Source organism: Primulina huaijiensis, chromosome 5 (assembly GCF_012295235.1).
Source record: "Primulina huaijiensis isolate GDHJ02 chromosome 5, ASM1229523v2, whole genome shotgun sequence".
Lineage (NCBI taxonomy): Eukaryota > Viridiplantae > Streptophyta > Magnoliopsida > Lamiales > Gesneriaceae > Primulina > Primulina huaijiensis.
Window position 1 is genome coordinate 14,745,921 of NC_133310.1, and position 26,425 is coordinate 14,772,345.

General features: G+C 37.7%; 1 protein-coding gene, 1 long non-coding RNA gene and 1 pseudogene across 3 annotated transcripts; 1 reads left to right on the top strand and 2 right to left on the bottom strand.

Annotated features, from left to right (window-relative positions):
- Nucleotides 1-2,214: 2,214 nt before the first annotated feature.
- LOC140977660 (leucine aminopeptidase-like) lies at nucleotides 2,215-15,172 on the bottom strand (annotated as a pseudogene).
- Nucleotides 15,173-17,935: 2,763 nt separating this feature from the next.
- LOC140977516 (elongator complex protein 6) lies at nucleotides 17,936-19,945 on the bottom strand. Of its 2 annotated transcripts, XM_073442259.1 has the most exons (6): nucleotides 19,624-19,945; nucleotides 19,356-19,419; nucleotides 19,205-19,274; nucleotides 18,785-18,989; nucleotides 18,536-18,682; nucleotides 17,936-18,240 (listed from the first exon to the last, which is right to left on the bottom strand). In XM_073442259.1, the coding sequence occupies exons 1-6, from the start codon at nucleotides 19,873-19,875 to the stop codon at nucleotides 18,118-18,120; spliced, it is 861 nt and encodes a 286-aa protein (XP_073298360.1). In that variant the 5' UTR covers nucleotides 19,876-19,945; the 3' UTR covers nucleotides 17,936-18,117. The 2 variants fall into 2 exon arrangements, with proteins under 2 accessions (XP_073298360.1, XP_073298361.1); XM_073442260.1 differs by lacking the exon at nucleotides 19,205-19,274 and having other exon boundaries at nucleotides 17,937-18,240; nucleotides 18,785-18,993.
- A 1,585-nt stretch (nucleotides 19,946-21,530) lies between these two features.
- LOC140977873 (uncharacterized) lies at nucleotides 21,531-26,347 on the top strand. Its single transcript, XR_012175456.1, has 6 exons — nucleotides 21,531-21,945; nucleotides 22,023-22,166; nucleotides 22,250-22,316; nucleotides 22,404-22,906; nucleotides 23,025-23,173; nucleotides 26,209-26,347. It is a non-coding gene; the product is annotated as an uncharacterized lncRNA (long non-coding RNA).
- Nucleotides 26,348-26,425: the final 78 nt, after the last annotated feature.

Below are 26,425 nucleotides of genomic sequence, written 5' to 3' on the forward strand. Positions count from 1 at the left end.
CAACCCATTCTTTAACTGCTGCTACCTTAGCTGGGTCCACCTCAATGCCACTACTAGAAATTATATGACCCAAAAACGCTACCTTCTCCAACCAAAATTCACACTTACTGAATTTTGCAAACAACTTGCGACTCTGCAAGACCTGCAAAACTGTACTCAAGTGCTGATTGTGCTCCTCATGGCTCTTCGAGTAAATGAGAATGTCGACAATAAACACTATGACGAACCGATCTAGGAAGGGCTGAAATACTCGGTTCATGAGGTCCATAAAAATCACTGGAGCATTCGTCAATCCAAACGGCATTGCTAAGAACTCATAATGCCCATACCTAGTTCTGAAGGTTGTCTTATGAACATATGCATCTTTTACCTTCAGCTGATGATACCCTGATTGTAGATCTATCATAGAGAACATTGTAGCTTCTGATCGAATAAGTCATCGATCCTTGGTAGTGGGTATTTGTTCTTGATCGTTACCTTGTTTAGTTCTCGGTAATCCATACACAACCTCATGCTCCCATCCTTCTTCTTTACGAAGAGTACTAGTGCGCCCCATGGTGAGAAATTTGGGCGGATGAACTCTTTATCTAAGAGCTCCTGAATCTGCTGCTTGAGCTCTAACATCTAAGCTGGAGCTAAACGGTACGGTGCCTTAGAGATTGGCACAGTGCCTTGCATAAGATCAATGGCAAACTCCACCTCCCTCTCTCTGGTGGAAGGCCTGTGACATCATCAGGAAAATCCCTGACTACTGGTACGTCAGATATATAAGGAGTGGGTACGTCAGGTGCAGAAATAATGATGGCCAAGAAAGCCTGACACACCTTATGAATAAGCCTCTGTGCCTGCATGCAAGAGATCATGCGAGAGAAACTTCTCCATCTGTCCGGCTCAAAAAGAAACTGCTCCATGCCTAACGACCTTACTAGTACTGACCTTTTCTGAAAGTCAATAAGGACTCTATTTTTCATCAACAAGTCCATTCACAAGATAATACCAAATTCTGGCATCGACAATACAATAAAATCAGCATACACTAGGTGGCCCTGCAGTTCTAGATCAATGTCTCTAACCACGCTAGTAGCTGATAGCTCTTCTCCTGATGGGACTGTCACTGAATAGTTCACGTCGAGTCCAATGGACTTGATGTCCAAATGATTAGCGAACGTCTCCGAAATAAAAGAGTGAGTGGCCCCGGAATCTATTAGGGCCTTCGTGGCGACTCTCTTAATGAAAATATTTCCTGAGAGATGTTAGCACAAAACAAAACTTATATCCCGAAATACACATCTTAAACTCAAGCATAGTAGGCAATTTCTACACAGAGTCACCAAAAATACTAACTAGCACACTAAAAATCCCAAATCAAATTTGAAACATGCATAGCAAATAAAATAATGCGGTGCTGAAATAATTAAGTTACCAATCAACAGGGTCGTGTCTGGGTTCGCCTCCTCTGCCTGCATGGCGAACACTCTCCCCTGGGTCGGCTGCCTCTAGTGTGGGTAGTCCTTCAACATATGATCGCTGGCTCCGCATTTGAAGCACTTGCCTGATCCTCATAAACACTGTCCCGGATGCTAGCAGTGGCACTTTGGGCATACTGGGTACTCACCGGGCTTCTGTGGAGCCTTCTGGTGAGGAATAGGACCCTTGCCTTTCGGCGGTCCCTGATATGGCCTCTTCCCCTGCTGTCCCTGGAAGGGCCTCTGAAACTGGGGTCGCTGCTGCTGCTGCTGGGGAGCTTGATAGGGCCTCTTGACCTTCCTATCACTCTCGATGTCCCTTTGGTCCTGCTCTGCCTCCAAGGCTCTAGATACGGCAACGGCATAAGTAACAGGACCAGCAACTCTCACATCACAGCGCAAGATCGGCCGCAAACCATCCATAAAATGCCTCAGCTTCTCTCGGGCATCATTTACAATTAGGGGCACAAAGTGACACCCCTTTTTGAACTTCATAACAAACTCAGCTACGCTGATGTCTCCCTGATGCACCGTCATGAATTCCTTGGTCAGGCGAGAACGTACTTCCTCAGTGAAGTACTTGGAGTAAAAGACCTCCTTGAACCCATTTCATGTCAGTGTTTGCAAGTTCACAGACACTGATGCGTTTTCCCACCATAGTCTGGCGTCTCCGATCAGAAGGAATGTAGCACACCTGACCCTGTCTGCATCCTACAGCTCTATAAACTCAAAGATTACTTCGATGGACTTAATCCATCCCTCCGCTATCTTTTGGATCCATCCTCTTAAACCAATCATACATAGCCTCAGGTCTGGGCCTCGCCCCTGTGTCAACTGCAGCATTGTTTCCCGCAAACTGTGTGAAGAACTGAGTCATTCCTGCAAGCATCTGAGCATGCATGTCTGGCGGTGGACGAGGAGGAGTGGCCCTCTCCTCATTCTGGGACTCTCTATCCTCCTCTCCTGCTCCGCGCACGATTCTACGTCATAAGATGCACGAAATTTAGAACTTAAAACATGTACAATGCAGAAATCATGACTTTGTGCATACTACATGAAAGAATTTTAAAACTTTAAAACTTACAGACTTGAGGTGTGAATTCGTGAGCTTCTCGCAACTGACAGTAGGCATAACCCTTTACGAGAACACCGCTCTGATACCAATTGTAACGTACCGTACTTTTAAACTACTTAAAATATGCGGAAAAATAAAAATTTTCTTAAATACAAAATAAACTTTCAAATTGTGTTAAAATAACCAGCTCGTCTAAAAACATTTGAAATAAAAACAACTACAACCAAGTTTGCCAAAGTAATAATCGTTTAAACATTATAAACCACTTCATGAAAATCAGAGTATTTGAAACAACATGCATAAAAATATTCTTAAAAACATGGGCGATCCTCGGGCTTAGCCTCCTTCACAGACCGAGTCGGCTCACTGGTCCCCACCGCTTGTCTCCTCATGCTCGTCCTCACCTGCATCGATAAAGTCTAGTGAATCTAAAGACTCAACATGTATAAACTGGAGGTAACAAGTAATAGGTAATAAAACCACATGCAACTTAAAAGTAGAGCGTACATACTTGAAATTTGAATGAAACAACATGAACATAGACGTTTCAACATCATAAAACTTTTCATAAACATATTTGCATCATACATACTTGAACATGCATAAACTTCATCATTTTGCATAGAGATATGTTTCAAAGCAAGTGACCCATACATAGATGCGCCTGATTAGACTAAACCACAGTATTGGGCTGGCAGGGAAAAATCCACTACCATATACATGAGATCCCCGGTCATGCTTTACCGGGTGGATTGGTACCTGGTCATGCTTTACATCTTTCCAATCCCGATCTAAACCTGGTCATGCTTTTCCGGGGTGAGAGGTCCTCGGTCATGTTCATCGACTTCCAAACCCGTTCATCATTGGTCACAAGACAATTAGCATACCTCAAAAACATAAAATATTTTATTTTGCACGTCGAATATACTTACTTGGCGTTGAGGGATTCGTTGGATCTCTCTTGGGGCCACTGCTGCAAATACTAACATATAATCAAGTGCTTAGCTTTCATAACTTATACGTACTACTCGTACTCAACCCCGAAGTAAATAAATGGCTTATGACGTTCTAGAGCACTGAGGACTTGACCTCGTTTAATCATACTAACCAAGACAACAAACTCCGAAACAAACTCTAAAATGGTGTGTGAACATTTCCCAAGCAATGGAGGACGCGGCAACTCAACCTACGGAAATTAACAAAGGCACGGACCTCGTGTTATGGTCCGGCTCCGAGTCCGCGTAGACTTTGAAATTTTAACCTCGGAAGAAACAAGGGCACGGACCCCGTGTCATGGTACGGCTACGGGTCTGTGTACCTTCTGGAATTGTAAACCAACGGAAATCACTACACTTGAGGCTTAATCCTCCTAACTCGATCATACGGACAGTGAACCAACACCTCGAGACCCATCCTAGAATGCTAGGGCATTGACTCAACCCATACAAACGACCCAAACATCCCAAAACAATGATACATCACAAACAATGCAACACAACCCGTGGACGCGAAATTTCGACACCCAAAACGCTATCTACGACTTATAATGACACCACGTGCCTATCGACACGAGATGAAGCACGAAAAACAATCTCAACATCATACCCAACATACTTAAACGCAGCATCGATCACCCATCGATCCCCAACGAAGCCCGTAACCATAAAACTTCAAAACACGTCAAGAACACATTTTCATAAAAACTCAGTTTGAGCAGTTCCACGAAAACAATCATAACTCACTCGTTTCTTGTCCAAAAATTTCGAATTTACTGTCAAATCGAAGGTATCAAAAACTTTTACATTTTATATGTTTAAGGTTTTTCCAGAAAATCGACCGAAAAATCGCATTATTTAAAATGACAGCAAATTTTGAGTTTTTAGATCCAAAAGCATTTCAAAAATCGATTCAAAAAATTTTTGCTAAAACTTTGCACAACATACATGAATTTTTACAAATAATAAACATCACAACATATAATATGACGAGATCGATGCAGAAACAAAAGTTTATACATGTCTTTTGATATTTAAAACTCACGATACGACGATACCGAAGCGGAACGAGTGCGAGTGTTGAACCGGATCGATTGTGGCTCGATTTTCTTGAAGAAAACTCACGAAAATTGCTTGAAAATTGAAGGGAAAGGGGGCGGCTGCTGATAACCTTAAGAACCCTAAACTTTGCTCTCAAAGAAATGAAAAGAAATGGAATGAAAGGTGTGTGTGTGTGCATTAGCCGAAGAGTGCGTGTGCAAATATGGGTGTGTGCGTGTAAATAGGTAATTAGGGAGAATAATAATTGCTTAATTACCTAATTAACAAAGTAATTAAAATACTAACTCTCTACTAACCTCTAGAAAAATCCCCTAATTTAAAATAAAATGCACAAGTACTAAATCTTTAAAAGTTTAAAATCATAAAAATCACCTAATAGATAAATTAGGTTTTAAAAAAAGGCTAACAACTTAATAAATCATTTTAAATGTCTCAATCCTAACTTAAAATAAAATACAACATTTTAAAATCGTCAAAATCGTCGCTGGTCTCCTTTCCTTGATCTTGCATCGAATAATCTCTTGACATGAAACTCAAGAAAACATTTTAACGTACATCACATAAACATAAATAATTTAAAATAATGCAAATTCATAAATCATGCACCGCTAAAAATCATTTTAAACTTATTAAGTAATTTAACAATTAAATTTTTGAGCTATATAAGACAGCCCATACCTATACACTCGAGTGTGGTGCGCTTCTCGAGGCAGCTCGGATAAAAGTTTCCGGGAGCTTGCATGAGCGCCCGGGCTCTTAATATTGTCCGGGAAGATAATAAATGCCCGGGTGATGAGGAGAGTACCCGACATATTGGCTATGATTTGGGCTATCCATTTAGTATCTCAGATCATCCATGACCCGGACTCTTATGAGGATACCAGATCTTTTGAGTTTTGAGGATATACACAAAGGCCTAGCCTCTAGACAGCAAATGAGGACTTGAGGAAAATGGGTTAAGGCGTTGATGCCTCAAGAAATCTGATAAAGATGACCTCGTAAGCTAAGCGAAAAGTCTATCTTTTTTCTTCTTGGTTGCATAAGTTAAATGGTACTGTTTCAAGTTTATATAATTTGAAATAATATTTCGCGCTTCATTAATCTATAAGCTATGAAATCTATGTTCCTCTCGTGTTTTTCTTCTCTTTTCTTCAGTAATGCAGCTAAATAAAAAGTGAATTAGAAGGCATTTACTGCTTGCACCCACTAGATTTACTGTCTTTTTCGATTTAGCATGCGTACGAGATGTATTCAGTTCATTCAAAATCTTTTGTTTGTGTTGAATCTATCTACTCATTCTTTATTACCCCAAAACTGGACTCAAAATTTAAACATGCGGCTACCACAATCGTTCATAATAAACTCAAATAAAGGTTTATTTTTATTGATATTTCCTGATTGAAATTATTATTTTCAATCGAATCTGTGATAACCCTGCTAACTTCTCTTTCCTTCTCTGTTTTGAACCCTGTTCTTGAAAGAAAAAGGTGGGTGGAAAGAGCAAGAAATGGATGCTGTAGACGAGTTCATCCGGGGATCTTGGTAGATCATGGAAAGACTTCAGAAGAAATGGGGGATTTGTTTCAGATGTCTCTTCGGATTCTTCTACAATGATAAATGATGCGTTTACTGCAGCAATGATCTTACATATACCTCAGATCCTGGTGAACTTCACTCTCAACAGCTCAATTTATGATATAAAAGAAAATATTTGGAGCTCAAGGAACAGCTAAGAATGGGATTGCAGTTGATGCCCAGTGAGGTTATTTTGCATTTATCTTGTGGTTCCCTATATTCTAGATGGTATCAGTTGCCGCTTTTCATGAAACAGTTGCACGGTCTGACATGTTGGAAAAAGTTTGTTTGTTGCAAGGTTTGGCATTAGGTGATGATATCTTCTACATTGTTCGTATGCAGTGCATACTCAGGCTGGTACCTCATCCATTGATTTTGTACAAACCCTTGTTCTGGAAGTGACAGGCCAATGAAAATGATTGTCCACTGAGATTTGTATTTGAGACGCACGATGACACCTTTTTAGGAGCTAGAATGGGCTTAGCTGGATGTCGGCGGCTACTAAGAAAAGAGATGGTTGTGGCTTTTATGAAAAATCTCGGATCAAGAAAGTGTAGTTGTGAAATTAGTAGTAGTTCGAGTCGGGTGCTAATATATTTTGAAGGGAAGATTCCAAGTTTATCAAGATTAATGTATAGATCTATTTTTAGTGTACATAGAAATATAATTCGAATTTTGAAAATATAGTGATTTATAATAATTTATAAAAATTGTATATTAAATTTTATTTCGAATTTTGAATGATTTATAATACTGAAAAATATAAAATAAATTTTATTATTTTTTTGTTTTTTCTTGAAAAAAGACAACGGTTTTTCACTGTTGTCGTAGGTATTTTCAATTCGTTGTTAAAAGCTGTGTTGTTAAAAGTTGCGGTCAAAGACAACGATATTTCACCGTTGTTTCTCGGGCAAAGACAACGGCTTTTCACCGTTGTAAAACTGTTGTTTTTTAAGGCAAAAACAATCTTTGAGCTTCTCTTTAGACAACACAGCTTTTAACAATAGTTTTAGAAGGACTACGACAACGGTTTTTCATCATTGTCGTGAGGCGTTTTTCTTGTAGTGTTACGGTACTGGGAACTAGTAACACCAAATAATTTTAATTATCACTTGGATTTCAAGTAGATTAATTATTTATTTAATTAACTCCTTAATGGGCTCAGATTAGTGGAAAGTAATTAAAATAATTAAAAGCCCTAAACTTCACCTAAAGCCCACCGGCTACCTAATTAAAAACCCTAGCCTACCACCCATAACAACACGCCTCCTACACCTTCAGCACACACAACAAACACACTCCAGATTCTAGGGTGGCCAAACACCATAGCCAAAGAAAGGAAGGAAGTTTCGTAACCTGTTCGTCTCTCGTCGCGTCATCGCTTGTTTCTCGTAAGCATAAACGATCAAGGCATGTTTTCAACCTTTCTTTGTGGACCATTCAATCCATAATATTGCATGTATTCTATTTGTGTGAAAATTCATGAGGATGATGATTTTAAGTTTCATCCATGTGAATCTCATGTTTTCATAAAGGATTCTTGAAGTTTTGAGAATTGTTGTAGGAGGGATGCAAACCAAGGGATTCAGTAGTCGATCTAAACAGGACAAAAGCCAAAAGAGGGGCCACAAGGGCATCACCACCATGCACGCAATTTGTGTGCAGGCCGAGAGGGAAAAAGGGGACGGGTTGGGGTCCCTATGGCCAAGGGGACTGCATGGGGTTGGGGCCCTAACCAAGGTATGAAGGGAAGGATGAGGGTCCTAGGAAGGTCTAGGAAGGGTTCAGTCAGGGCTTGGACAAGCTAGTACAACGCTGTTGCCGTGACACCAAGAGTTGCACTTGTTGTCTTGTTTTGGTGCGTGCGGTCCTAGGGCTAAGAGGATGGTGTAAAGGGCTGGACCAAGGGCTTGGGCCGTGCCTTAGGGTCCTGGTGAGGGGCTGGTGCGAGCTAAGAGTCAAGCCAAAGGATGCAACAGCCGCTGGTGCGTGCGAGACCCACTGCATACAAGGGATGCACGTGGTGAGCTGCTGATGTGAGAGGTCTAGTGCTTAGGGAGTTTGGTATGAGTCTAAAAGGGCCTGATAATGGTCTTGGTTAGGGTCTAAGGAAGAGGTCTAGGGCCTGGTTCGGGGTCGTTTCAAGCTGTGGTCCGTTCGGGGTCGTAATTTCTCCGTGTCAAAATAGAGACGAACTGGGCCTAAGTTAAAATTTTGAATCATGCTTCGGTTTTGGCTTGGGTTTGGGGACTTCCAGCAGTATAAATTGGGTCTTAGGATGTTAATGAAAGTCTGATCTCGGGTTGGTTCGAGTCGGAAGGGTAGTTTAGTCATTTGTTTGCCCGAAAACACGAAAACGGTGGTATAAGAGTCGTTCGGTAAGCGAATCGAGCCATTTTTGAAACATAAGTCCTAAGACGAAATTTTAAATAAGCTTCTGGACATTTTTGTTCTTTTTAAAATTATGGAATCGAGTTGTTGCTATTAAGTCAAAATCCGGGGTCGTCCGGATAAGTATAGAGTTGAATCGTGTGCAGTCGGTTCGAGAAATGGGGGCAGTTGACCTTGCAATGAAAAGAGAGTAAACCGTCGAAAACAGGGCAAGAATCTCAATAATAATGGATCCGTTGAAAAAGTGAACGGTGAAGTTATTTTATGATAGTCGGAGGGATCGTCGAATAAGTGGACATTGAACCCGACGACCTAGTCCTATGGTTTATAGAATGATCAATCGACTGGATGTTGTCAGTGTCGAGGATTGGACTTCAGTTAAAAACGATATTTTTATGGAAAATTTTATATCTAAGCATGATTCGAAAAATTGCATATTTTTGAAGGTTTTTGTGTTTGCATGACAAAAGCTATTTTTAGTAAACATAATTTTTACGCATGTGATTGCATACTTATTTAGTTACTATATCAGAGTTGTGCATGTTGAGTCATTAGACTCACTAGGTTTGAATGGTTGCAAGTGATGATGATATTGGGTCATGAGGTGGGGACAGTCAAGTCATCCGGGAGGTGCAGTGCATACCCGAGGACCTTGAAATTTTGCATATGTTAAAGATTTTGATGGTTTTATGGATTATGTCTTTTATTTACAGACGAGTATGATACTAGAATTGATTGAGTTTAAATTTATTCTTTTATTACTTATTTGACTTATTTTGCATGAATGATTATGGATATTATGGAATCCATTTATTTGGTTATTTATGCTATTTTACTTATGATGAATTAATTGTGCATGGTTTAGGGGGGAAAAAACAAACTAGTGTAAATTAAATGAATTTAGAAGTTAAGATCATTTCAAAAGGACTATGACTGTAATATCAGCTATCATCCGAGAAAAACCAACGTAGTCGTTGATACCTTGAGTAGGGAAGTAGGATTTGTGTCACAACTGTCGGTACAGAGACCTCTACAGCTAGAGATACAGAAATTTGATCTCGAGGTCTATCTTAAGGGCAGAGCTCCTCGATTATCCAGCTTGATGGTAGAGTCCGCTTTGATAGACAATATATGTAGTGGACAGACATCTGATAAGCAATTGCAGAAATGGCGATCGAGAGATGAATATAAGGACGTAAGAATTATACAGTGAGCGATGAGAGTGTGAGGTATAGAGGGAGAATTTGGGTGCATAGAGATGGTTCGATTGGAGGAGATATATTGTCAGAAGCGCACACAACACCATATTACATTTATCCAAGTGGCACTAAGATGTATAAAGATTTGCAGATTCTTTATTGGTGGCAGGAATGTAACGAGGCATTCGACGCTTTGTATCTAAATGCCTAACTTGCAAGCAGGTGAAAGCAGATTATCAGAGACTAGCAGGGATGCTCAAGCCTCTTCCTATCCCTGAGTGGAAATGAGAGAACAATACCATGGATTTCGTAGTCGATTTGCCGAGGTCAGTCAGAGGATCTAACATCATTTAGGTAATTGTTGATCGTCTTACCAAGTCGGTGTATTTTTTGTCGATAAAGACGACCTTTTCTATGACGCAATATGCAGAACTATATAACCTAGAGATAGTTAGACTGCACAAAATCCCAGCTACCATCATATCTGACAGAGACCCGGGATCACGTCGTCCTTTTGGAAGAGTTTGCATTCAGCAATAGGGACGAAATTGCTATTTAGTACAGCATTTCATCCTCAGACAGATGGCCAGCCTAGGAGGCTAATACAGATTTTTGAAAACTTACTGCATGCATGCATGATCGATTTCCATGAAAATTGAGAATTGAAGCCACATCTAGTGGGGTTCACCTATAACAACAGTTTCCAGTCATCTATAAGCATAGGTCCCTATGAGGTATTATATGGAAGGAAGTGTATATCGCCTATTCATTTGGATGAGGTCGGCGAGAGATCAAAACTTGGTCCAGAGATCAAAACCCGGGACATGATGAATATTGTTTAGAGTCGATAGAAGAGCTATGCTGACAAGAGAAGGAGGGACCTTGAAATTTCCGTAGGAGATCATGTATTCGTAAAAATAACACCTATGATGGGTGTTATGAGATTTGGGAGAAAGGCAAGTCCCAGAATCATAAGACCAATAAAGATTCTTGAAAAAGTAAGAACAATAGCCTATCGTGTAGCACTGCCGCTGAATCTGGCTTGTGTACACAATGTGTTCCATGTCTCTATGCTAAGGAAGTACGTGTCGAATCCTTTACATGTACTAAGCTTTGAACCGTTACAGCTATCACCAAACATGTCATATGAGGAGAGACTTATTCAGATTTTAGATCGACAAGAGAGAAGACGAGGATGTCGGTTCAGAGAGCTTTTTGGTAAGCCTAAATTTTGAGGACGAAATTTATTTAGGGAGAGAGGAACCGTAGTGCCTAAAAACCAGTATACGTAAACCCTATGTATAATTGAAATAATTTATTTATCTAATTAATAATTTAGGTGATACATGCTATGTGTTAATTTATTTTAAGTGTATATTTTTATTTGTTTTATTATGCAATTTAAAATCTTTCTTGAGTTTTAGTTTTCAGACGAATATTAAATGTCGGACCGAGAAAAGAAATCGAAGACGATTGAGGTGTTAAAATTTTAAGTTATATTTTTATTTTAAGCCGTGAAATTAAGTATTTTAAAGAAATTATGAATTTAGCATTTTATAGCTAAATTTAATTTATCAAGTAAAATAGAAATGTTAAGCATTTTAATTAGCAAATTTCGAAAAATAAGAGATTTAAATACTTCAACTCGAAATACAGTATTTTAATAATTATTTTATGATTTAATTAATTAAATCAGTTAGTATTTAATTTATGTGTAGAGTTTAAGATTTTAAGTACTCTTAATTTGGCAAATTTTAAAAAGTTGGAGGACCTAATTGTGATTTAAAACTTTGATTAATTAAACTAAAACCCTAGTCAATATTTTCAATAGAAGGAAGAGTCCTACCCTAGAAGTAAAACACACAACTCACAAGCCACACACAACACACACTAAACACACACTAAGGGTTGACCAAAAAATTTTTTTAAGCTAGTGCTTGGAGTTTTTTATTCTTCTTCCAACAATAGCTTAAGTCATCCATCACACGACGTTCTTTGATAAATTTAGCCACTTTTGAAGCAAGGAAACGCAATAAACCGTCTCCGTTCTTCCTCGTAACGGTTATCAATATTTCGTAAATTTTTAACGCAAAGACATGTCTAAACCTTTCTTTTATGTGTCGATTATGTTATATAATTTATTTTGATACAAATTATGCATGAAAACTTGTTGGTTTGATCATATGTACTCTAGATTGTTACAACAACTATTTGATAAGATATATGCATAAACTCCTATGTTTTCTTCGAGTTTCTTATCGTAGACTTCGCTGGACAAAACCTAGGGCTTTCTGCTACATATTTTTATGTTATAGGTTGTGTTTAGATGTTAAAAAGTGGTCCAAGATGGGTCGAGCAGCTGCTGGTGCGGCAGAAAGTGAAACAAGCGCAACCGCGCATACAAGGGCATGATCGCGGGTTTACGTCGATTTGGGTGCTAGGTTGGACCGGGGCTCGTGGTTAGGGTCTAGGCAGGGTCTTAAGGTCCAGAGGTAGACCTGGTATGGGTTGGCTAGGGTTTGGTTGGCTAGCATAAGGGCTGGAGTCGTGACTATAGGCTATGCGTATGAAGGTGCGCGACTTAGGGCCACATGTTGGTGTGGTTTAAGGGGCTGTGCGTTTATATGGATTGGAACGGGCTAGACCAGAGTATTTATGTATAAAGGTCGAGTCTAGGGCTTGGTTTGAGTTAGAATCAGTAGGAAGTCGTATGAAACGCATAGGTGCCATAGTGTCGCTCTTTGAGGTAACTTCTGTCTTTATGGTTCGTGGTTCATGGCACCGGATTCGGGTATGGTTCGAGGCTGATTTAAGGCCTTGGAGAGTAGGTTAGGATGTGTTTTACATTTGGGTCGAGTCTCGAGTCGATTGGTACGTCCTAAGTGGTTTTATTTAATTCAGGAATCGTATGTGTCCGAATGCGCCTTAGAGGCTGTTTTGGGTATAAATTTCAATATGTTAGGACAACATGTCCGGAGACGATCCAATGAGGTTTACGATTTTCGTAAATATGTATGACATACAAAATAATTATTTTTGAGGTATGTGATTTGTCTTGTGACCAAATTATGTTATGAGTTTGGAAGCCGGAGAACTTATCCTGGGACCTCTCCAACCTCTTCGAAGAAATTATGTTATGTTAAGGAATGGACATCAATTCCAAGGGCTGTGGTGATCTCTGCCGGCCCAGTACTGTTGTTAGTTTTATCAAACGATTTATATTATGAGCTACTTGCATTAAACAAAACTCTACGCAAAATTATTTATGATTACGATTACTATAACGAGCACGAAAATATGATTTTTATGAAAATGTTTATGGAGGAAAGTCGCTTGATACATATTTATTCTTATATTATGCTATGTACGAGCTATATTTAAATTGCATGAATTTTTGTTACGCATTACTTGTTATACACGGTTTTTGCATGTTGAATCATTAGACTCAATAGACTTGATCGATGCAGATAATGTTATTAAAGAGACGAGAGGTGATGACTAGGGCCAGTGGCAGTGCAAACTCAAGGACCTTGTAGTTTACGAAATTTATTATGCACATTTTAAAACTATTTACTCTAACTTTATTGCACTGGTTTTGGTGACTGAAAAGTTAAAATTTTTTATATTATGTTAGATATTTTCAAATTATAGTGGTCGCTTTGACTTGGAATTTTATAGTTGTGTTTTTCAAACGATAAAGTTTTGAATTAATTTTATTTTTAGTATGAGTGGTGATCATTTTTTTCATTTTATGGGTTATATTTATAATAAATTATTTAATAAGAAAATTTCAATTTTTTTCACAAATATTAAAGTAATAATATTTTAAGACATAGTTCGTCACATAGTACCTTTGAAACTTCTACGGATTTGGGAAAATTTTCGAGTTAAAGGTCCCATTCTTGTCCACCCCAATTAGCAACTTCATCTTCATTTGGCATCCTGCCTAGCTTAAACTCAATAGCCAGAGACAATCTTTTTGTAGATATTGGAATAAGGCTCCATTACATCTGGAGGTATGCCAGTGACCTCAGTCCGTACTTCTATGTCAATATGATCTTCAATGCCAGGAATGTTTACTTTGAGGAAATCAAGAAACGTATCAGTGTCGAATGATTGAAACTTGAATGTCGCAATATACTTTCTCAAGAACTCCTCGAAAGCAGGCTTCCAATCCATACATATTAGGCAAAAAGTACACCAATTAAAGCCATTTTTGAAGGTATAGAGGAATAAAATAGCAAAAAAGATGGGACCACAAGTAAAATAAGTGTATTTGTCTCTCAATGCGCCACAAAAACTGGAATCCTTTCTCATAGGAAAATTGAGAATATACATTCCAAGGTTCAATCCTTCCTGATTAGTTCAGTTTCATGAATTCCATGTTGTCCCCAAACCTGTGCTTCCTCAACAAGCCCTCTCCATCCAATCCCAATATTTAGAACAGCCCTATCCTTTCCTTGCACAGCCTCAACTATTCGCCACTTCGCATATGTTGTGAAACCCTACAATCTCCAAACATAACAAAGGGTGAGAGAACAGGCAAGATGAACCTAGTCTTCATTTAAACAAAACAGCTTAAAAGAGAGTTTGACAGCTTTACCAATTTTCTCTCATGGAAAATTTGTTTCGGAAACTTTTATAGAAACCACTTGCAGAAGTAACAAATTATTGACGAAACGTCATCCTTGGATTCTCCATCCAAGCATATGGAAAACTAGGCGGCAAAACCAACAAATCAAACCTCTCCCATTCATGGCCCAAACAACCCTTCTCCTACCTTAATCATCTCCTCTGTGTTTGAAAATTCCCTCGCTGCTGCATCCAAAACACCAGGGACCGATTCAGAATACACCCTAGTCCTCGGCCCCACCTCCCGATAACCTAACTCTCCAACTGCAAATGCAAACAGGTAAGGGGGCACTGACTGCTCCATCACAAACTTTTCAACAATCTTCCCATCCCCACACCATATTGAATCATCACACTCCCAGACACTCCCCCACAATCGGTTTCCTTCGGCTAAGATGCTTAGCAGCCATCACAACAGATGGATAATGGGGGATGTTCAGTTTCACGGAATACCTGATCCGAGCATCCGGTATATCTTGGCAAGGGAAAATGGACTTGGCCTGAATGGACTGGCGTTGGTGTAAACAAAAGGAAAGCCTTGTTAAACGTCTGGGAAGGGAAAGGCCACTGAAGAGCCGTAGAGGGAGGGGAAGTTTTCGAGATGACCAAAAATTGGGAGTGGTTCGGAAGCGTCACAGTCAACGATTGCCCCAAAACGGCGTCGGGCGAGGCTGGGTGGACGGAGAACTCGCACCCAAGACGCAACAGAAGTTTAAAATTTTTCGTCTCTACATTCAAGACGTTGCTTTAGCGTTGTGTTTTTAACAAACCATTCATAGGGGGTTTAAAAGTTTATACCTGCTCGTATACAACACTGGACTCCAAACTATTCCGGTTTTTAAGAGGAGATAGTCTCTTGTAAATCCCTATGAACGGCTCTTCAAACTTGATTGTCTAATTCGGTCCACGATCAAAAACTGTCCTCCTCGCTTGGATTGCACTAGAAATCGCAAGAGATTTGTGCGTTGAGACTGTAGCCTCCGAATTATCAAAATCCATAGACGATACGGCGCGGCGTGGAAGCAACAAGGGGAGGGCCGAAATTTTTTTAAAAAATACTTCAAGTGGCCGAGACTTTTTGTTGAAGGAGAGAGTGTTTTGTGGTGTATTTTGTGTGCAATTCTTTCGGTTTGTAATTAAGACCCCTCATGGTGTATATATAGAGTGAGACTCTTAATCTAATTATGAGTCCCTCTCCCACAAAGACTCAGTCCTTGTGGTACTAGGACTCTACATATATCATTATATTAAAACTCCCATATAATTAATATATAATGAATTTATTAACTTTTAATAATACGTGATATACTAATATCATATATATACACATATTTTATATCACCATATAATATTTACATTAATTAAACTAAATAACTATGATTTAATTTATAAAATTAACTCCTCGATTAATTTAATTATAGACTCCTTTACAATATTTATGGGAATTTGTGCATTTTTGTAATCACCACTACTAGCACAATCATTTAATTAGTTAATTATTAAGTTATAAAATTAACTTTTTGATTAATTTAATTGTAGACTCCTCTACAATATTTATGAGAATTTGTGCATTTTTGTAGTCATCACTACTAGCACAATCTTTAATTAGTAAATTCTCAATTAACTAAATAAATGATTCTGAACTCATTATAATCCCGATCGACGATCTGATAGCGTCGATGTATCAAGAATATAAGTCTCGTTCATATAATGAAAATTGAAAATTTCGAAGATCAAAATTTAAACTTACTATATTGGGTGACAACCATTTAGTGAACTCCTTCACAAAACAGGTAGTTCCACTCTCCTTCCTTAATTAGCAACTAAGCTAACTTCTATTTCTCTTATCTTATAGAATGAGCTTATAAAATCCTTTATAATCTTCCTATTTGATCTCCATCAAATATAAGTCGCCAAATCAACTACTTGAAATTTGACTATCTCAACGAGAAGACAGAATCCGATACTTGTGTGACCCTAAATGGTTTAGGGATACAGCTAGCCGTGGTTGACATCTCCATGTGATTCAAAATAACATTTATTCTTATCAGGGTTTAGTCTAGTTAACCTCATTCTTTTCATCAACTTCTTGATCAAGAATGTCAAAACTTATTTCAGATTTCACCTCTCGGATCATGGTAAGAACGTCTAGTTGCATAGTCCCATAGTGCCTGCAAGAACCTTTACTCATGGTTAGCGTACAGTACGGTCCCTTTAACACATATATTCCGATCGAATCTACAACCAATGGTATATCGAGAATTGCATATAAATTCAATAACGATGTGATTTATCTTTGAGTAATAGTGTCATGGTATGTGCAATTGAGGAAACACATTTCCAAACTGCACATGTCTTATTCTGACAAGAGATTCCTTGCACTATTAACTCATCAGACGACATATGATATCTTTACCGGTAGGCAAATGGTGAATCCCCGACTACAATACATTTGTTCATACGTATTTCAAAAATACACCCAACCTTGCCACCTGATGACCCTCAATGTAGTCGGTAAACGGATCAAAGTGCATGCTAGTACGTATAGCCCCTACATTGTCCCGGATCAAAAGACTAATGGTGACAACTATAACCGTGGATCATTCCACTCGATCAGTGAGAACCACTTGAACAGTCTGGAGGAGGTTTGTTCTGTACATCATCATATGATCACTCATCTATGTAAATGGACATCTTCATGCCCTTGTCAATGAAACATGATGTTTACATCATAGATGCTATTCTCGAGCTCAAGTGAGTTTCATCCTTGTTTTAGGCAGCTGATTCGACTAGGAACCTGTTTAAAATATACGATACACTTCCTAATTTGTTTCATGATCCTATGTTGCGAAGCAGACCTCGTGATACCTATTGTATATTCAAAGACTTTATCTATGAAGCTTGCATGGGTATACAGATAAAGTATAATGTTATAATCGAATAAAATCGTAAAATATTATTAAATAGAGATTGTTTTACATCAGAAGCCACAAGTTGACTTGTTAGACACCTAGTTTAACATCAAGAACAACGGAAATGGAGAAGGAACAGGTGTCTAGGGTGAAAGGGCCAGAGTAAGGGGTGGAAAGGAAGAAGAGGGTGGAGGAGACGATGGTGGAAGAAAGGAAGTCTAAGTAGAAGGATAGTGAGATGTGGATTGTCAGTGGCTGACTGGAGTCTGTCTACGAGTGTGGATGTGTGGGTGCCATTTTTCTTGATCGGGGGAATGTTAAGGGCGTCGACGACGGAGGCAGAGACAGAAATTCATCGAATTCGGAGGTGGAAAGAAAGGAGAAATGGAGGGTGGAAGAGAGTCAGAAATTCAACTGAAAATAGGGTATTAAAAATTGGAGAGCAAGGAATAGAGTCTCCACTTTTAACGACAAATAGTTATACAGAATTTTAGGCCGATGTTATTTTATTTACATTCTATTTTATACACAGATTTTAATTGTAATATTATTTACAATGGGGAAATATAATATTTAAGTAAGATTTGTTTTACCCAAAATAATAAATGATTTAAAAGTTTAAAAAATTTAAAATAAAAACAACTGTGTAGTGCCTAATACTGTATCTTTTTCCTTAAAAAAATGTACCCATGGTAAAGATTATATACTTCAATTTTTCTAAACGTATGAACACCAATAATACATAATAGTAATATGAAAAGATTACAAAAGCCAAGTGATCAAATTGGCTTTACTTGGCAACTCGCTTATTCAAGTCCGGTTTCCAGGATAGAAGTATTCAGCACCGCTATCTTTGATTCTGAACTGGAAATTCGAAACCTTGTTCCTTAACGTGCCAAAGATATCACCAACTCCTTTGTTTAAAACAGTCAACTGCCAACGAACAACATTAAGCTCCATTGACCAAAAATGAAGTATGAAGTAGAAACAATTCAACCAATCTCGTAGTCCATAGATGACCACAAAGTGGAAAATCAAAAACTAATGTTTCAAGTGTAAGTTGGGTGCAGAAGATGGATTTAAAGAACTTGAGTTTAACTATTGTAAAATAAGTATATGTGAGAACCATTAATAATTAAAACAGAAGCTACTTTTTAAGGTACTGACTTCTATGTTTATCCTCCACTAAGTAACTAGTGTATATTTCCTCGTGTTTAGGCAAACATACCTGTCCATGAACATCACTTGCTAGACCTGTAGCTAAAGGTTCGGCTTTTATCACTACATCTGCCAGGTGTTCCAATTGTGAAAGCAGTGTGGGTCTATTCGCTGTGGAGTACACATCCTCGTGGTTAAGTGTAACAAGAGAACAACTCTATTAAAGAACACAAGATTAAAAAAAATTCATCAACATCAAACATGTAAAGAGATCAAACCTATACAATAAAGAGAAAGACCACAAGACACACAGACTTACAAATTGAGTAGTTAAACTGTAACAATAATGCAAAAAATTTAGAACAAGATTTGACGAGCCATCGGCATCAATTTCCATCAGAGAGACATCATCAATCATTATAGTTATGTTTTGCAAGCCTTCAGAGGTTTGACAAACTTCTATTGCTTTGTGAACTTTTCCATACAGCTCAAGAAGTAAATCCTCCCTCGTCTTCCCTTTGTCTCTATCTAATAGCAATAGCAACATAGGTTTTTTCATCATTACAATTCAGGAAGAAACAATATTAATTTTGTTAGAAATACGCAAGTAAAAAAAATCTAGGATAGGAGAAAATAACATGGTCACTAAGGAAATAAAATATCATCGAGAGCACTGAACAAAGTACAATTTAAGTCGGGTAAATTGTAGTTTAGTTCGACGACTTGCATTTCTAGATACCTTAATGATATTACACATTTTCGTATGGGATGCAGCACCATCTCGTCCCAAATTGAGAGGTAGTAAATACCTTAATCAAACACAAAGTGTGGTAAAGCCATATTTTAAAAATATCCAAAAGCATAGTAACGAAACTGCGTGGTGTTCTCACCTATACGCTGCACATCAAAGAACAACAATCTTTTCTTCTCCTTTTGGACGACTAAGTTACATCCCTGTCAAACCAATGACTTCATTTGCTTCAGAAGTACGAAAACAAGATATCATAATTAAAACCTAAGAATAAAAAATTACTTACTAAAAAAACGCATTTCGCACGTTGATCGGGTCGTTGTCCAAAGAATTAATCTCGGTATCATTAAATCCAAAGTATGAAAAAGTAAACGATTTGAATTGAGCAGCAAAGAGGGAAAAGGTACCATTTTGCGAAGAATACGGTCGTAGTGAGAGAATGGCCGGGAGAACGAGAGGAAAATAACTACATCCAAGGATTGCGGCGCTAGGGAGCGCTTCAGTAAGTGGTAGAGCACGAATTCTCCGCTGGTATCCACGCAGTCCTCCACGATGATCAATCTATTGCCGCCACCGCCGGAGAACAAGGCGCCGCCTTTTGAATCGTGTGGAAAGCCCAGGGCCTCATCTAGAAGGTTCGACAATGGATTGTTCGTCATAGTAACACAGTCGAACGCTGATTATCGTTCTTGTTGGTTTAGGGCAAATTTGATGGACATCGGGGAGAGAATAAATTGTTCGATATTATTTTTTAAAAAATATAGTTTTGTTGGAATGTTTTTAAATATACATAAAAAATTTTATTTTTTTTAAAAAAATATTTGATCAAAATTATTTTATGACGAATTTGGATAAAAATGCATCTGACCATATTTTATTTAAGATTCAGTCCTCTTCAGTTTTTTTTTGTGTTTTAATACCAGACTAAATTCCAAATTACTTTTTACTACGTGTTCTTTGCGTTTTTACCTTTTTACCCTTTATTGATTAATAAAAAATTATAAAAATCCCAAATTTTGTTGGTCCTGTTATCTTTCTACCCGGCTACTCTCTTTCCCGCTTCCCACTCTTCTTATCTGTGCGAGAATTTGTTTGTTTTTCCTTCATTTTCTTAATCGCCATTTTCCTTCATTCTCTTTCGTTTACACAATTTACCATAGTTTTCGCTGTTGTATGTAACTGAATCTGACCACAAATCTGTCGCTCAAATCCGTACCTCTGCGTAACGGAGCGTAGAAAATTCCCAGCAAATCCGAGTCCCTACCAGCGCAAACCAGACGTCGCAGCATCCATTGCCGCCCTGTTTCCGTAAACGTTGCAAAAACCAGATTTTTTGGGTGGAAGCAATTTTTGGGTCGAAGCAGCGTAGGTGAGGAGGAGAAAATAAGCGCTTCAATTTCGGATTTCCGTGGAACTATCACCCTATAAAACTAATAAAGGACGATTAAAGGGTACACATTTCAATTGTCGTTTATTTGTGATAAAATTTGTAGTTGTACTGATTTTTTTTGCGTAAAATCAATATCTTTTCTTCAATCTCATTTTCGATACACAAATGGATTTATGACGTATGTTCGTAATAGGATTGTCTTTTGCGGAAAGAACCATCGGCCCCGTAAAAGACAGTGGAAAGAAGCTTGAATTTAAGGCAGAGAGTTGGTCAGTCAAACTCCATTTGCACAAATAAGGTTGAATGTGTTAGTCTAGAGAATATGGTTGGAATGATAGTTATGTGATATTTGTTCGGCTTGTCAAAATGAGTTTGTTTTAGTTTATTTTGACATAATGTTTTTGATTTGGTTTGACAGAAATGGATTATTATTTGATATTAGTTTCCGCATGTAAGATCATTATCAATGTTTCGACATGTAAGATCATTATGTACTGTCGTGAGATATTTATTTGAGATTGGTTATTCATGTTTGTAGCAACTTATTTGTCTAATTTCTTGAGTTATTCGTGGCAATTTAGTGCGACATTTATTAAGTTATTATTCGTGTGTAATATATTTTTTTATGTGGATTAGAATGACGAAGACTAAAAAGAAGAGTGAATCAAATATGGCTGACAATGATGTAGATATTGGTCCGTCCGTTAAAGAGGGTTACTCAAGGTGTTCGCCAACAAAGTTTTTAGCCGTGATGGAGCAATTGGTTCCTAGATTGGGTGAGTTACAATTGAAGAGGATAGAAGCTTCACCACTGGCACCTTGGTTGAAGATCAAAAAGCTTTCTATAAGCATATCAAGAGTCTACCCAATGCTTTGAAGTAGAGACATGCAGCTTTTGTTTTGGAAGTAATATCAAGCTGCCATTCACTTCGAGGAAATTCTCTATCGTTATAGGGTTGGCGAGCGTTGGTCAACCCATTAACCTGGATTTAAAGTTGGGTTCAAACTTCCTTGAGCATCATTTCAAGGGAGTGAACTGTGTGCAGAGAAATGTCATAACAGAGAAGTTGTTTGATTTGGCCGAGAATGATCTTGAGATTGATGATTTTTTCAGATTTTTTATTTTGTTGCTTTTTAATTGTGTTATATTTTCTATTAGTAATTTTGGAACACCAAAGTTTATTTTCCCATATTTGGACAATTTGGAAACTTTTTTTGGATATGGTTGGGGAGATGCAGCCTTTAGGTTTTTGCGTGATGAATTGAAGACCATCTTGAATTCTCAAAAGTGAAAAGAAAGGATAAAAAGTATATGGGAGGTTGCATAATTGGATTGATGGTATTATCTTTTTTATTTTTGAAGCTTATATATGTTATTGTTGGTTGAAGTAAATGCTAATCATTTTATTTTTATAGGCTTGGGTGTATGAAAGAGTTCCGATGGTTGGTGAACCTCGTGTTTTACATTGCTTTCCTTGTTTATTCAAGAGGGTAGAGAACAAGATTCCCGTGAATCCTATAGGGGAAGAGGCTGCATTAATGGCTGTGAGATCGAACAAGGTTTGCGTAATTTAATCTACATCATCCTATAGTTTTGCGTACATGTATTAATAAAACTAAAAATTTGTCTTTACTGTTGTTAGATTGTGCCGATCAAACCATTCGAGGAGGAAAAAAAAACTCGTTGATGATAGAGATAGGATTGTTGAGGTAAACATTTGTATTTGATGATAGTCAATTTTTTAATAGTATGTTATTTAATGAATTTCCATATTTAAAGAGCACTTATATTTTCAGGTTCAGTCTCGATACAATGGTTCAGAATTGTTGGAGCATGTAAAAAGGCTTGAAAATGATATTAAAGTGTTGAAGGAAAAAAATGAAGTGGTTGAAGATGATACAACCCAATTTGTCTTCAAGGATGCGACACATATGTATGATGAAGGTCATACCGAGCAAGATGTGGATGGACATGTTGATACTGCAGTTGAAAGTTTGAATGAAGTGGTTGAGAACAAAGTGAAAATGGACACAGAAGACAACATTATAGTGGAGAGTTATGTGAGAGTGTTTGTGGACGAAGTGGAAATGAACACAAATTCTGGAGACAACGTGCACGTAGATACTGACATTGGAGAAGGGAAAGAAATGATTATTTTTAATCCAAAATCATCTATTGTGAAGACGGTTAAAAAAAGAACAGATCGGTTGAAAAAGAGAAAACATCCTGACTATTCGACACCTCCTACTACGACCCAAAGCACAAGAGAAAACAAGAATCATCACCCGTCTTGGATCTGGTAATTTAAAATTCATATGTTTGGCAATAGCTAAAAATAATTTATATTTTGTATGATTTGTTAAGCATTAAATTTTGTTAATGAATTTTGTGTTTGCATATTTGCTGTTTTTATATAGGATGATATTGATGTTAAAGGTATAGTTGAAAGTGTCGTAGAGGAATCTTTGTAGGAGTTCCGAGGAAGACATGACTATGATGGTCATGATCAGATATCAAAGGAAGAGAGAGACATAATTGAAAAGTACTTATGCGGGGATATTTTGGGGTAAAAAGATCTTGTTTTTTTAAATAATGGCGAAATCATAATTTGTCATTTTTTGTTCGTTTGAGTTGTTATGTTTGTTATTTTGTCTTTGTATTTGAAACGTCTGACATTCGTTTTGCTTAAAAAGTACTAGAACTTTTTTTTTTACAATTCCCATAAGAATCGGTTGAACCCTCTAAAATGTATATAAAAATATTTTGCACCATTTCAAAATAAAACCACCAACTAATTATTTGAAAATCCTAAAGGAAAATATCTCAAAACATGAAATCGTCAAACGTTTAACCAAACCTAAAATAATCTTTCGAATGTTTCCAAGAGCATTATCCTCTCAAAAACCACTCATAAAGCATAAATAAATAGTCTTAAAAATCTTTAACGTAAATCATAAGTCATAAGTCACAAGTGCGGAAAAGTAGAAGCGCTGGTCCTCGGGTCATGTGCACCTTCAGTCCAGTCAAGTCAACCATCAAGGCCTCCTATAACATTAACATCACAATCACCTGCATCCATCACACCTAGTGAATCTAAAGACTCAATACACCATAATCTTGATAACAAATAATACGTATAAAACCACAAGCAACAGTGAAAATACTTTTACGTAAGAATAACATTTTCATGACATGCATAACATAAACCTCAACATTTTTCCTTTTCCTCATTCATAACATGTATCCTTTCATCATGATCATAAACATTTTTTCTTTTTTATTGAATTATATCGCTAATTGTGACTTTCATCATCCTTCAAAGGTAATGAATCCATCTAAATATAACCACAGTACTAGGCGGCGGGGACATCAGCGACACTCTCCCGTCAACTGAGCCTTGGCCTATCCTCATCGAATGGAAATACGATCATCGGGCTCTCTCTAGGGCCTTCTCCCATAAATGGGCTCCCTTTGGGGCCTTTTACCTCACGATATCCCTATTCATATCCTCAATAGTCACAATTACTTCACTTCCTTCAACGTTTCACATTTTTATCACTTTGTAAAAATAATGCATTTAATATCCTTTTCTTTTAAAAATAAGTATGCAACATATCTTTGAACTTTATCGTTTCATCATAATTTCCAAAAATAAATCATAAAATTCCACAAACCTTTAAAACAAACATTTTAGCATACAAAAATCCTTAAACATTTAAAATAAACATAATAGCATATAAAACAACATTCAGAGAACTGCCATGACGTTTACTAATTTTCGGGTGTAAAATTACAGTTTTACCCCTAGACGTAAAATTTCACGTTTTTGACTTTTTTTCTTAATTTCCTTGACTCTAACATGTCCCAAATAATTATTTACGCTTAAATTAATTTTTTCATAATTTTATTTAAATTAAATACTAGACTTTTTAATTAATCTTTGATTATTCGTTTTTAAGGCGTTTTAATCCCGAAAAATTTCAAACTTTAATATAAATTTCCTAAATTCAAAACTTAGACTTTTAATAATTATTTGGCCCTCGGGAACCATGACTCGACCCCCGTGGGCCATGTTTCAGCTAATTTTTAAAAGAAAACCCTAACTTGACCCATAAAGGTTAACCCCGAGCCTTGGTCTGATTTTCCCGAGCCACCCTTGAACCATTCTGGACCAAACCCTGACCAACCCCTCTGGACACCCTCCTAAACCCTTGGAACTCACGGACCAGACCCCTAGCTCGAAACCGAAGCCCCAACTCCACCTACAAGCAAGGCCGAGACTCCTATAATGCATGGACTATATGTTTGAGTGCCTAGGACCCTAGCCATCAACCCAGCCCTTGAACCAGACCCATATGCACTCACCTAGGACCCTAAGGACTCCCTCTATCCAAGCCCGAAGACCCCTGGCCGAGCTTACCTTCCCTTGCACGGCTGCTGTCAAGAAGCGCAACCCCTATGCGCGTCTCGGGTAGGAGTCCTAGTTGGTTAGGACTCCTCCCAGCCCCTGATGTACGAGTCCTAGCATGGCTAAGACTCTTCCCTTGACCCTTCCCGGACCCTGGACAAGCCCTGGCCCCAACCAAATCCAAGCCGATCAACAAGTCCCACAAGAACCGAGCCCTCAAGACCATATGACAGAATTATCGCACCAGCTTTTGTTGTTAACTTTGCAGCGTGCGTGTGTGTCCTTAGGACTCTTAAAATCGTGTAAAAATAATCCTTGATCATCGCCTAGGTCATGACAGCCCCTTAAACACATGAAAAAATGAACTTGGAACATAAGATCATAAGATCATCACATGTCCATGCAATATCACAAAAATTTTCATATGAAAATCATGCTTCCCATACAAACATAATTTAAAACAATAATACGATATGATAGACGAGAAAAAGAGATCTATGGCGTGCTTTTGCGTTTTAAACGCACGAATATTCGATACTTTGACGTAGGAGACCCTAGGATGAATTTCTTCAAAACCGTGGTTGTTTCCTCTTGAAGTGGCGTGTGTGCTTGTGTTTTTTGATGGGGAGGGTTTCGTGCGATTTATGGGGGAGGAGGCGTGAGTTGTTGTGAGTTATGGGGAGGGTTTAGCACATTAAATAGTTTAATTAATAATTAATTAGACTTAGGCCCGTTAAGGGGTTTAATTAGGCCCATTAGTATTTTAATTAAATAAAAATTATTTTTTTAAAATAAGTTTGTGAATTTATTAGCCGGATTGTCAAAACGTTCGAGTTTTTGTTGAAAAACCAACACCAATAAAATTTACATCCCGCCGTATAAAATCACCTCAAAACTCCTTATTTTTAAAAGAAATATGAAAAAGCATCAATCACATTTTAAATAATTAAAAATAATTATTTAATAAAATCATTTTTTATTTTTCAGTCCTCTGTCTCCGTTCTTCGATCGCAACTCGAATAATCCTTAAAAATTACATTTTAATGCATGTAAATAGAAAATTACTTAAAACGTTATGTAAACATCTCACATAATCAATTAAGTAATTAAAATAAATTAATTAACCAATTTTCATATTTCCTAGATTTGCATGCAGTTGAATTACGTCGTCTTAATATTGGACCTTACAGTAGTGGTGTAGTTTGGCAAGATGATGACGTGATATTGCATGGGCACGAGTTGCTGCTTTGTTTGTTTGGTAGCGAACTACGATCTGACCTTATTCGTGCCTATTTCAATACTTCGAGCAATATAAAACATAAATATGGACATGACATAGGATATCAATACCCGAAAGTAAGCGGTGAATCCCCGACTACAATGCATCGTCTCCTATATGTTTCGACAAAA

Bases quoted from the DNA above. Each gene is read 5' to 3' on its own strand.
- LOC140977516 (XM_073442259.1), bottom strand. From the start codon at position 19,875: ATGACGAACAATCCATTGTCGAACCTTCTAGATGAGGCCCTGGGCTTT. The intron at 19,420-19,623 runs GTACCTTTTCCC...TTGGTTTGACAG, and splicing joins ACCGTATTCTTCGCAAAATG to GGATGTAACTTAGTCGTCCA. The intron at 18,683-18,784 runs GTAAGTCTGTGT...GTTCTTTAATAG, and splicing joins ACAGTTTAACTACTCAATTT to AGTTGTTCTCTTGTTACACT.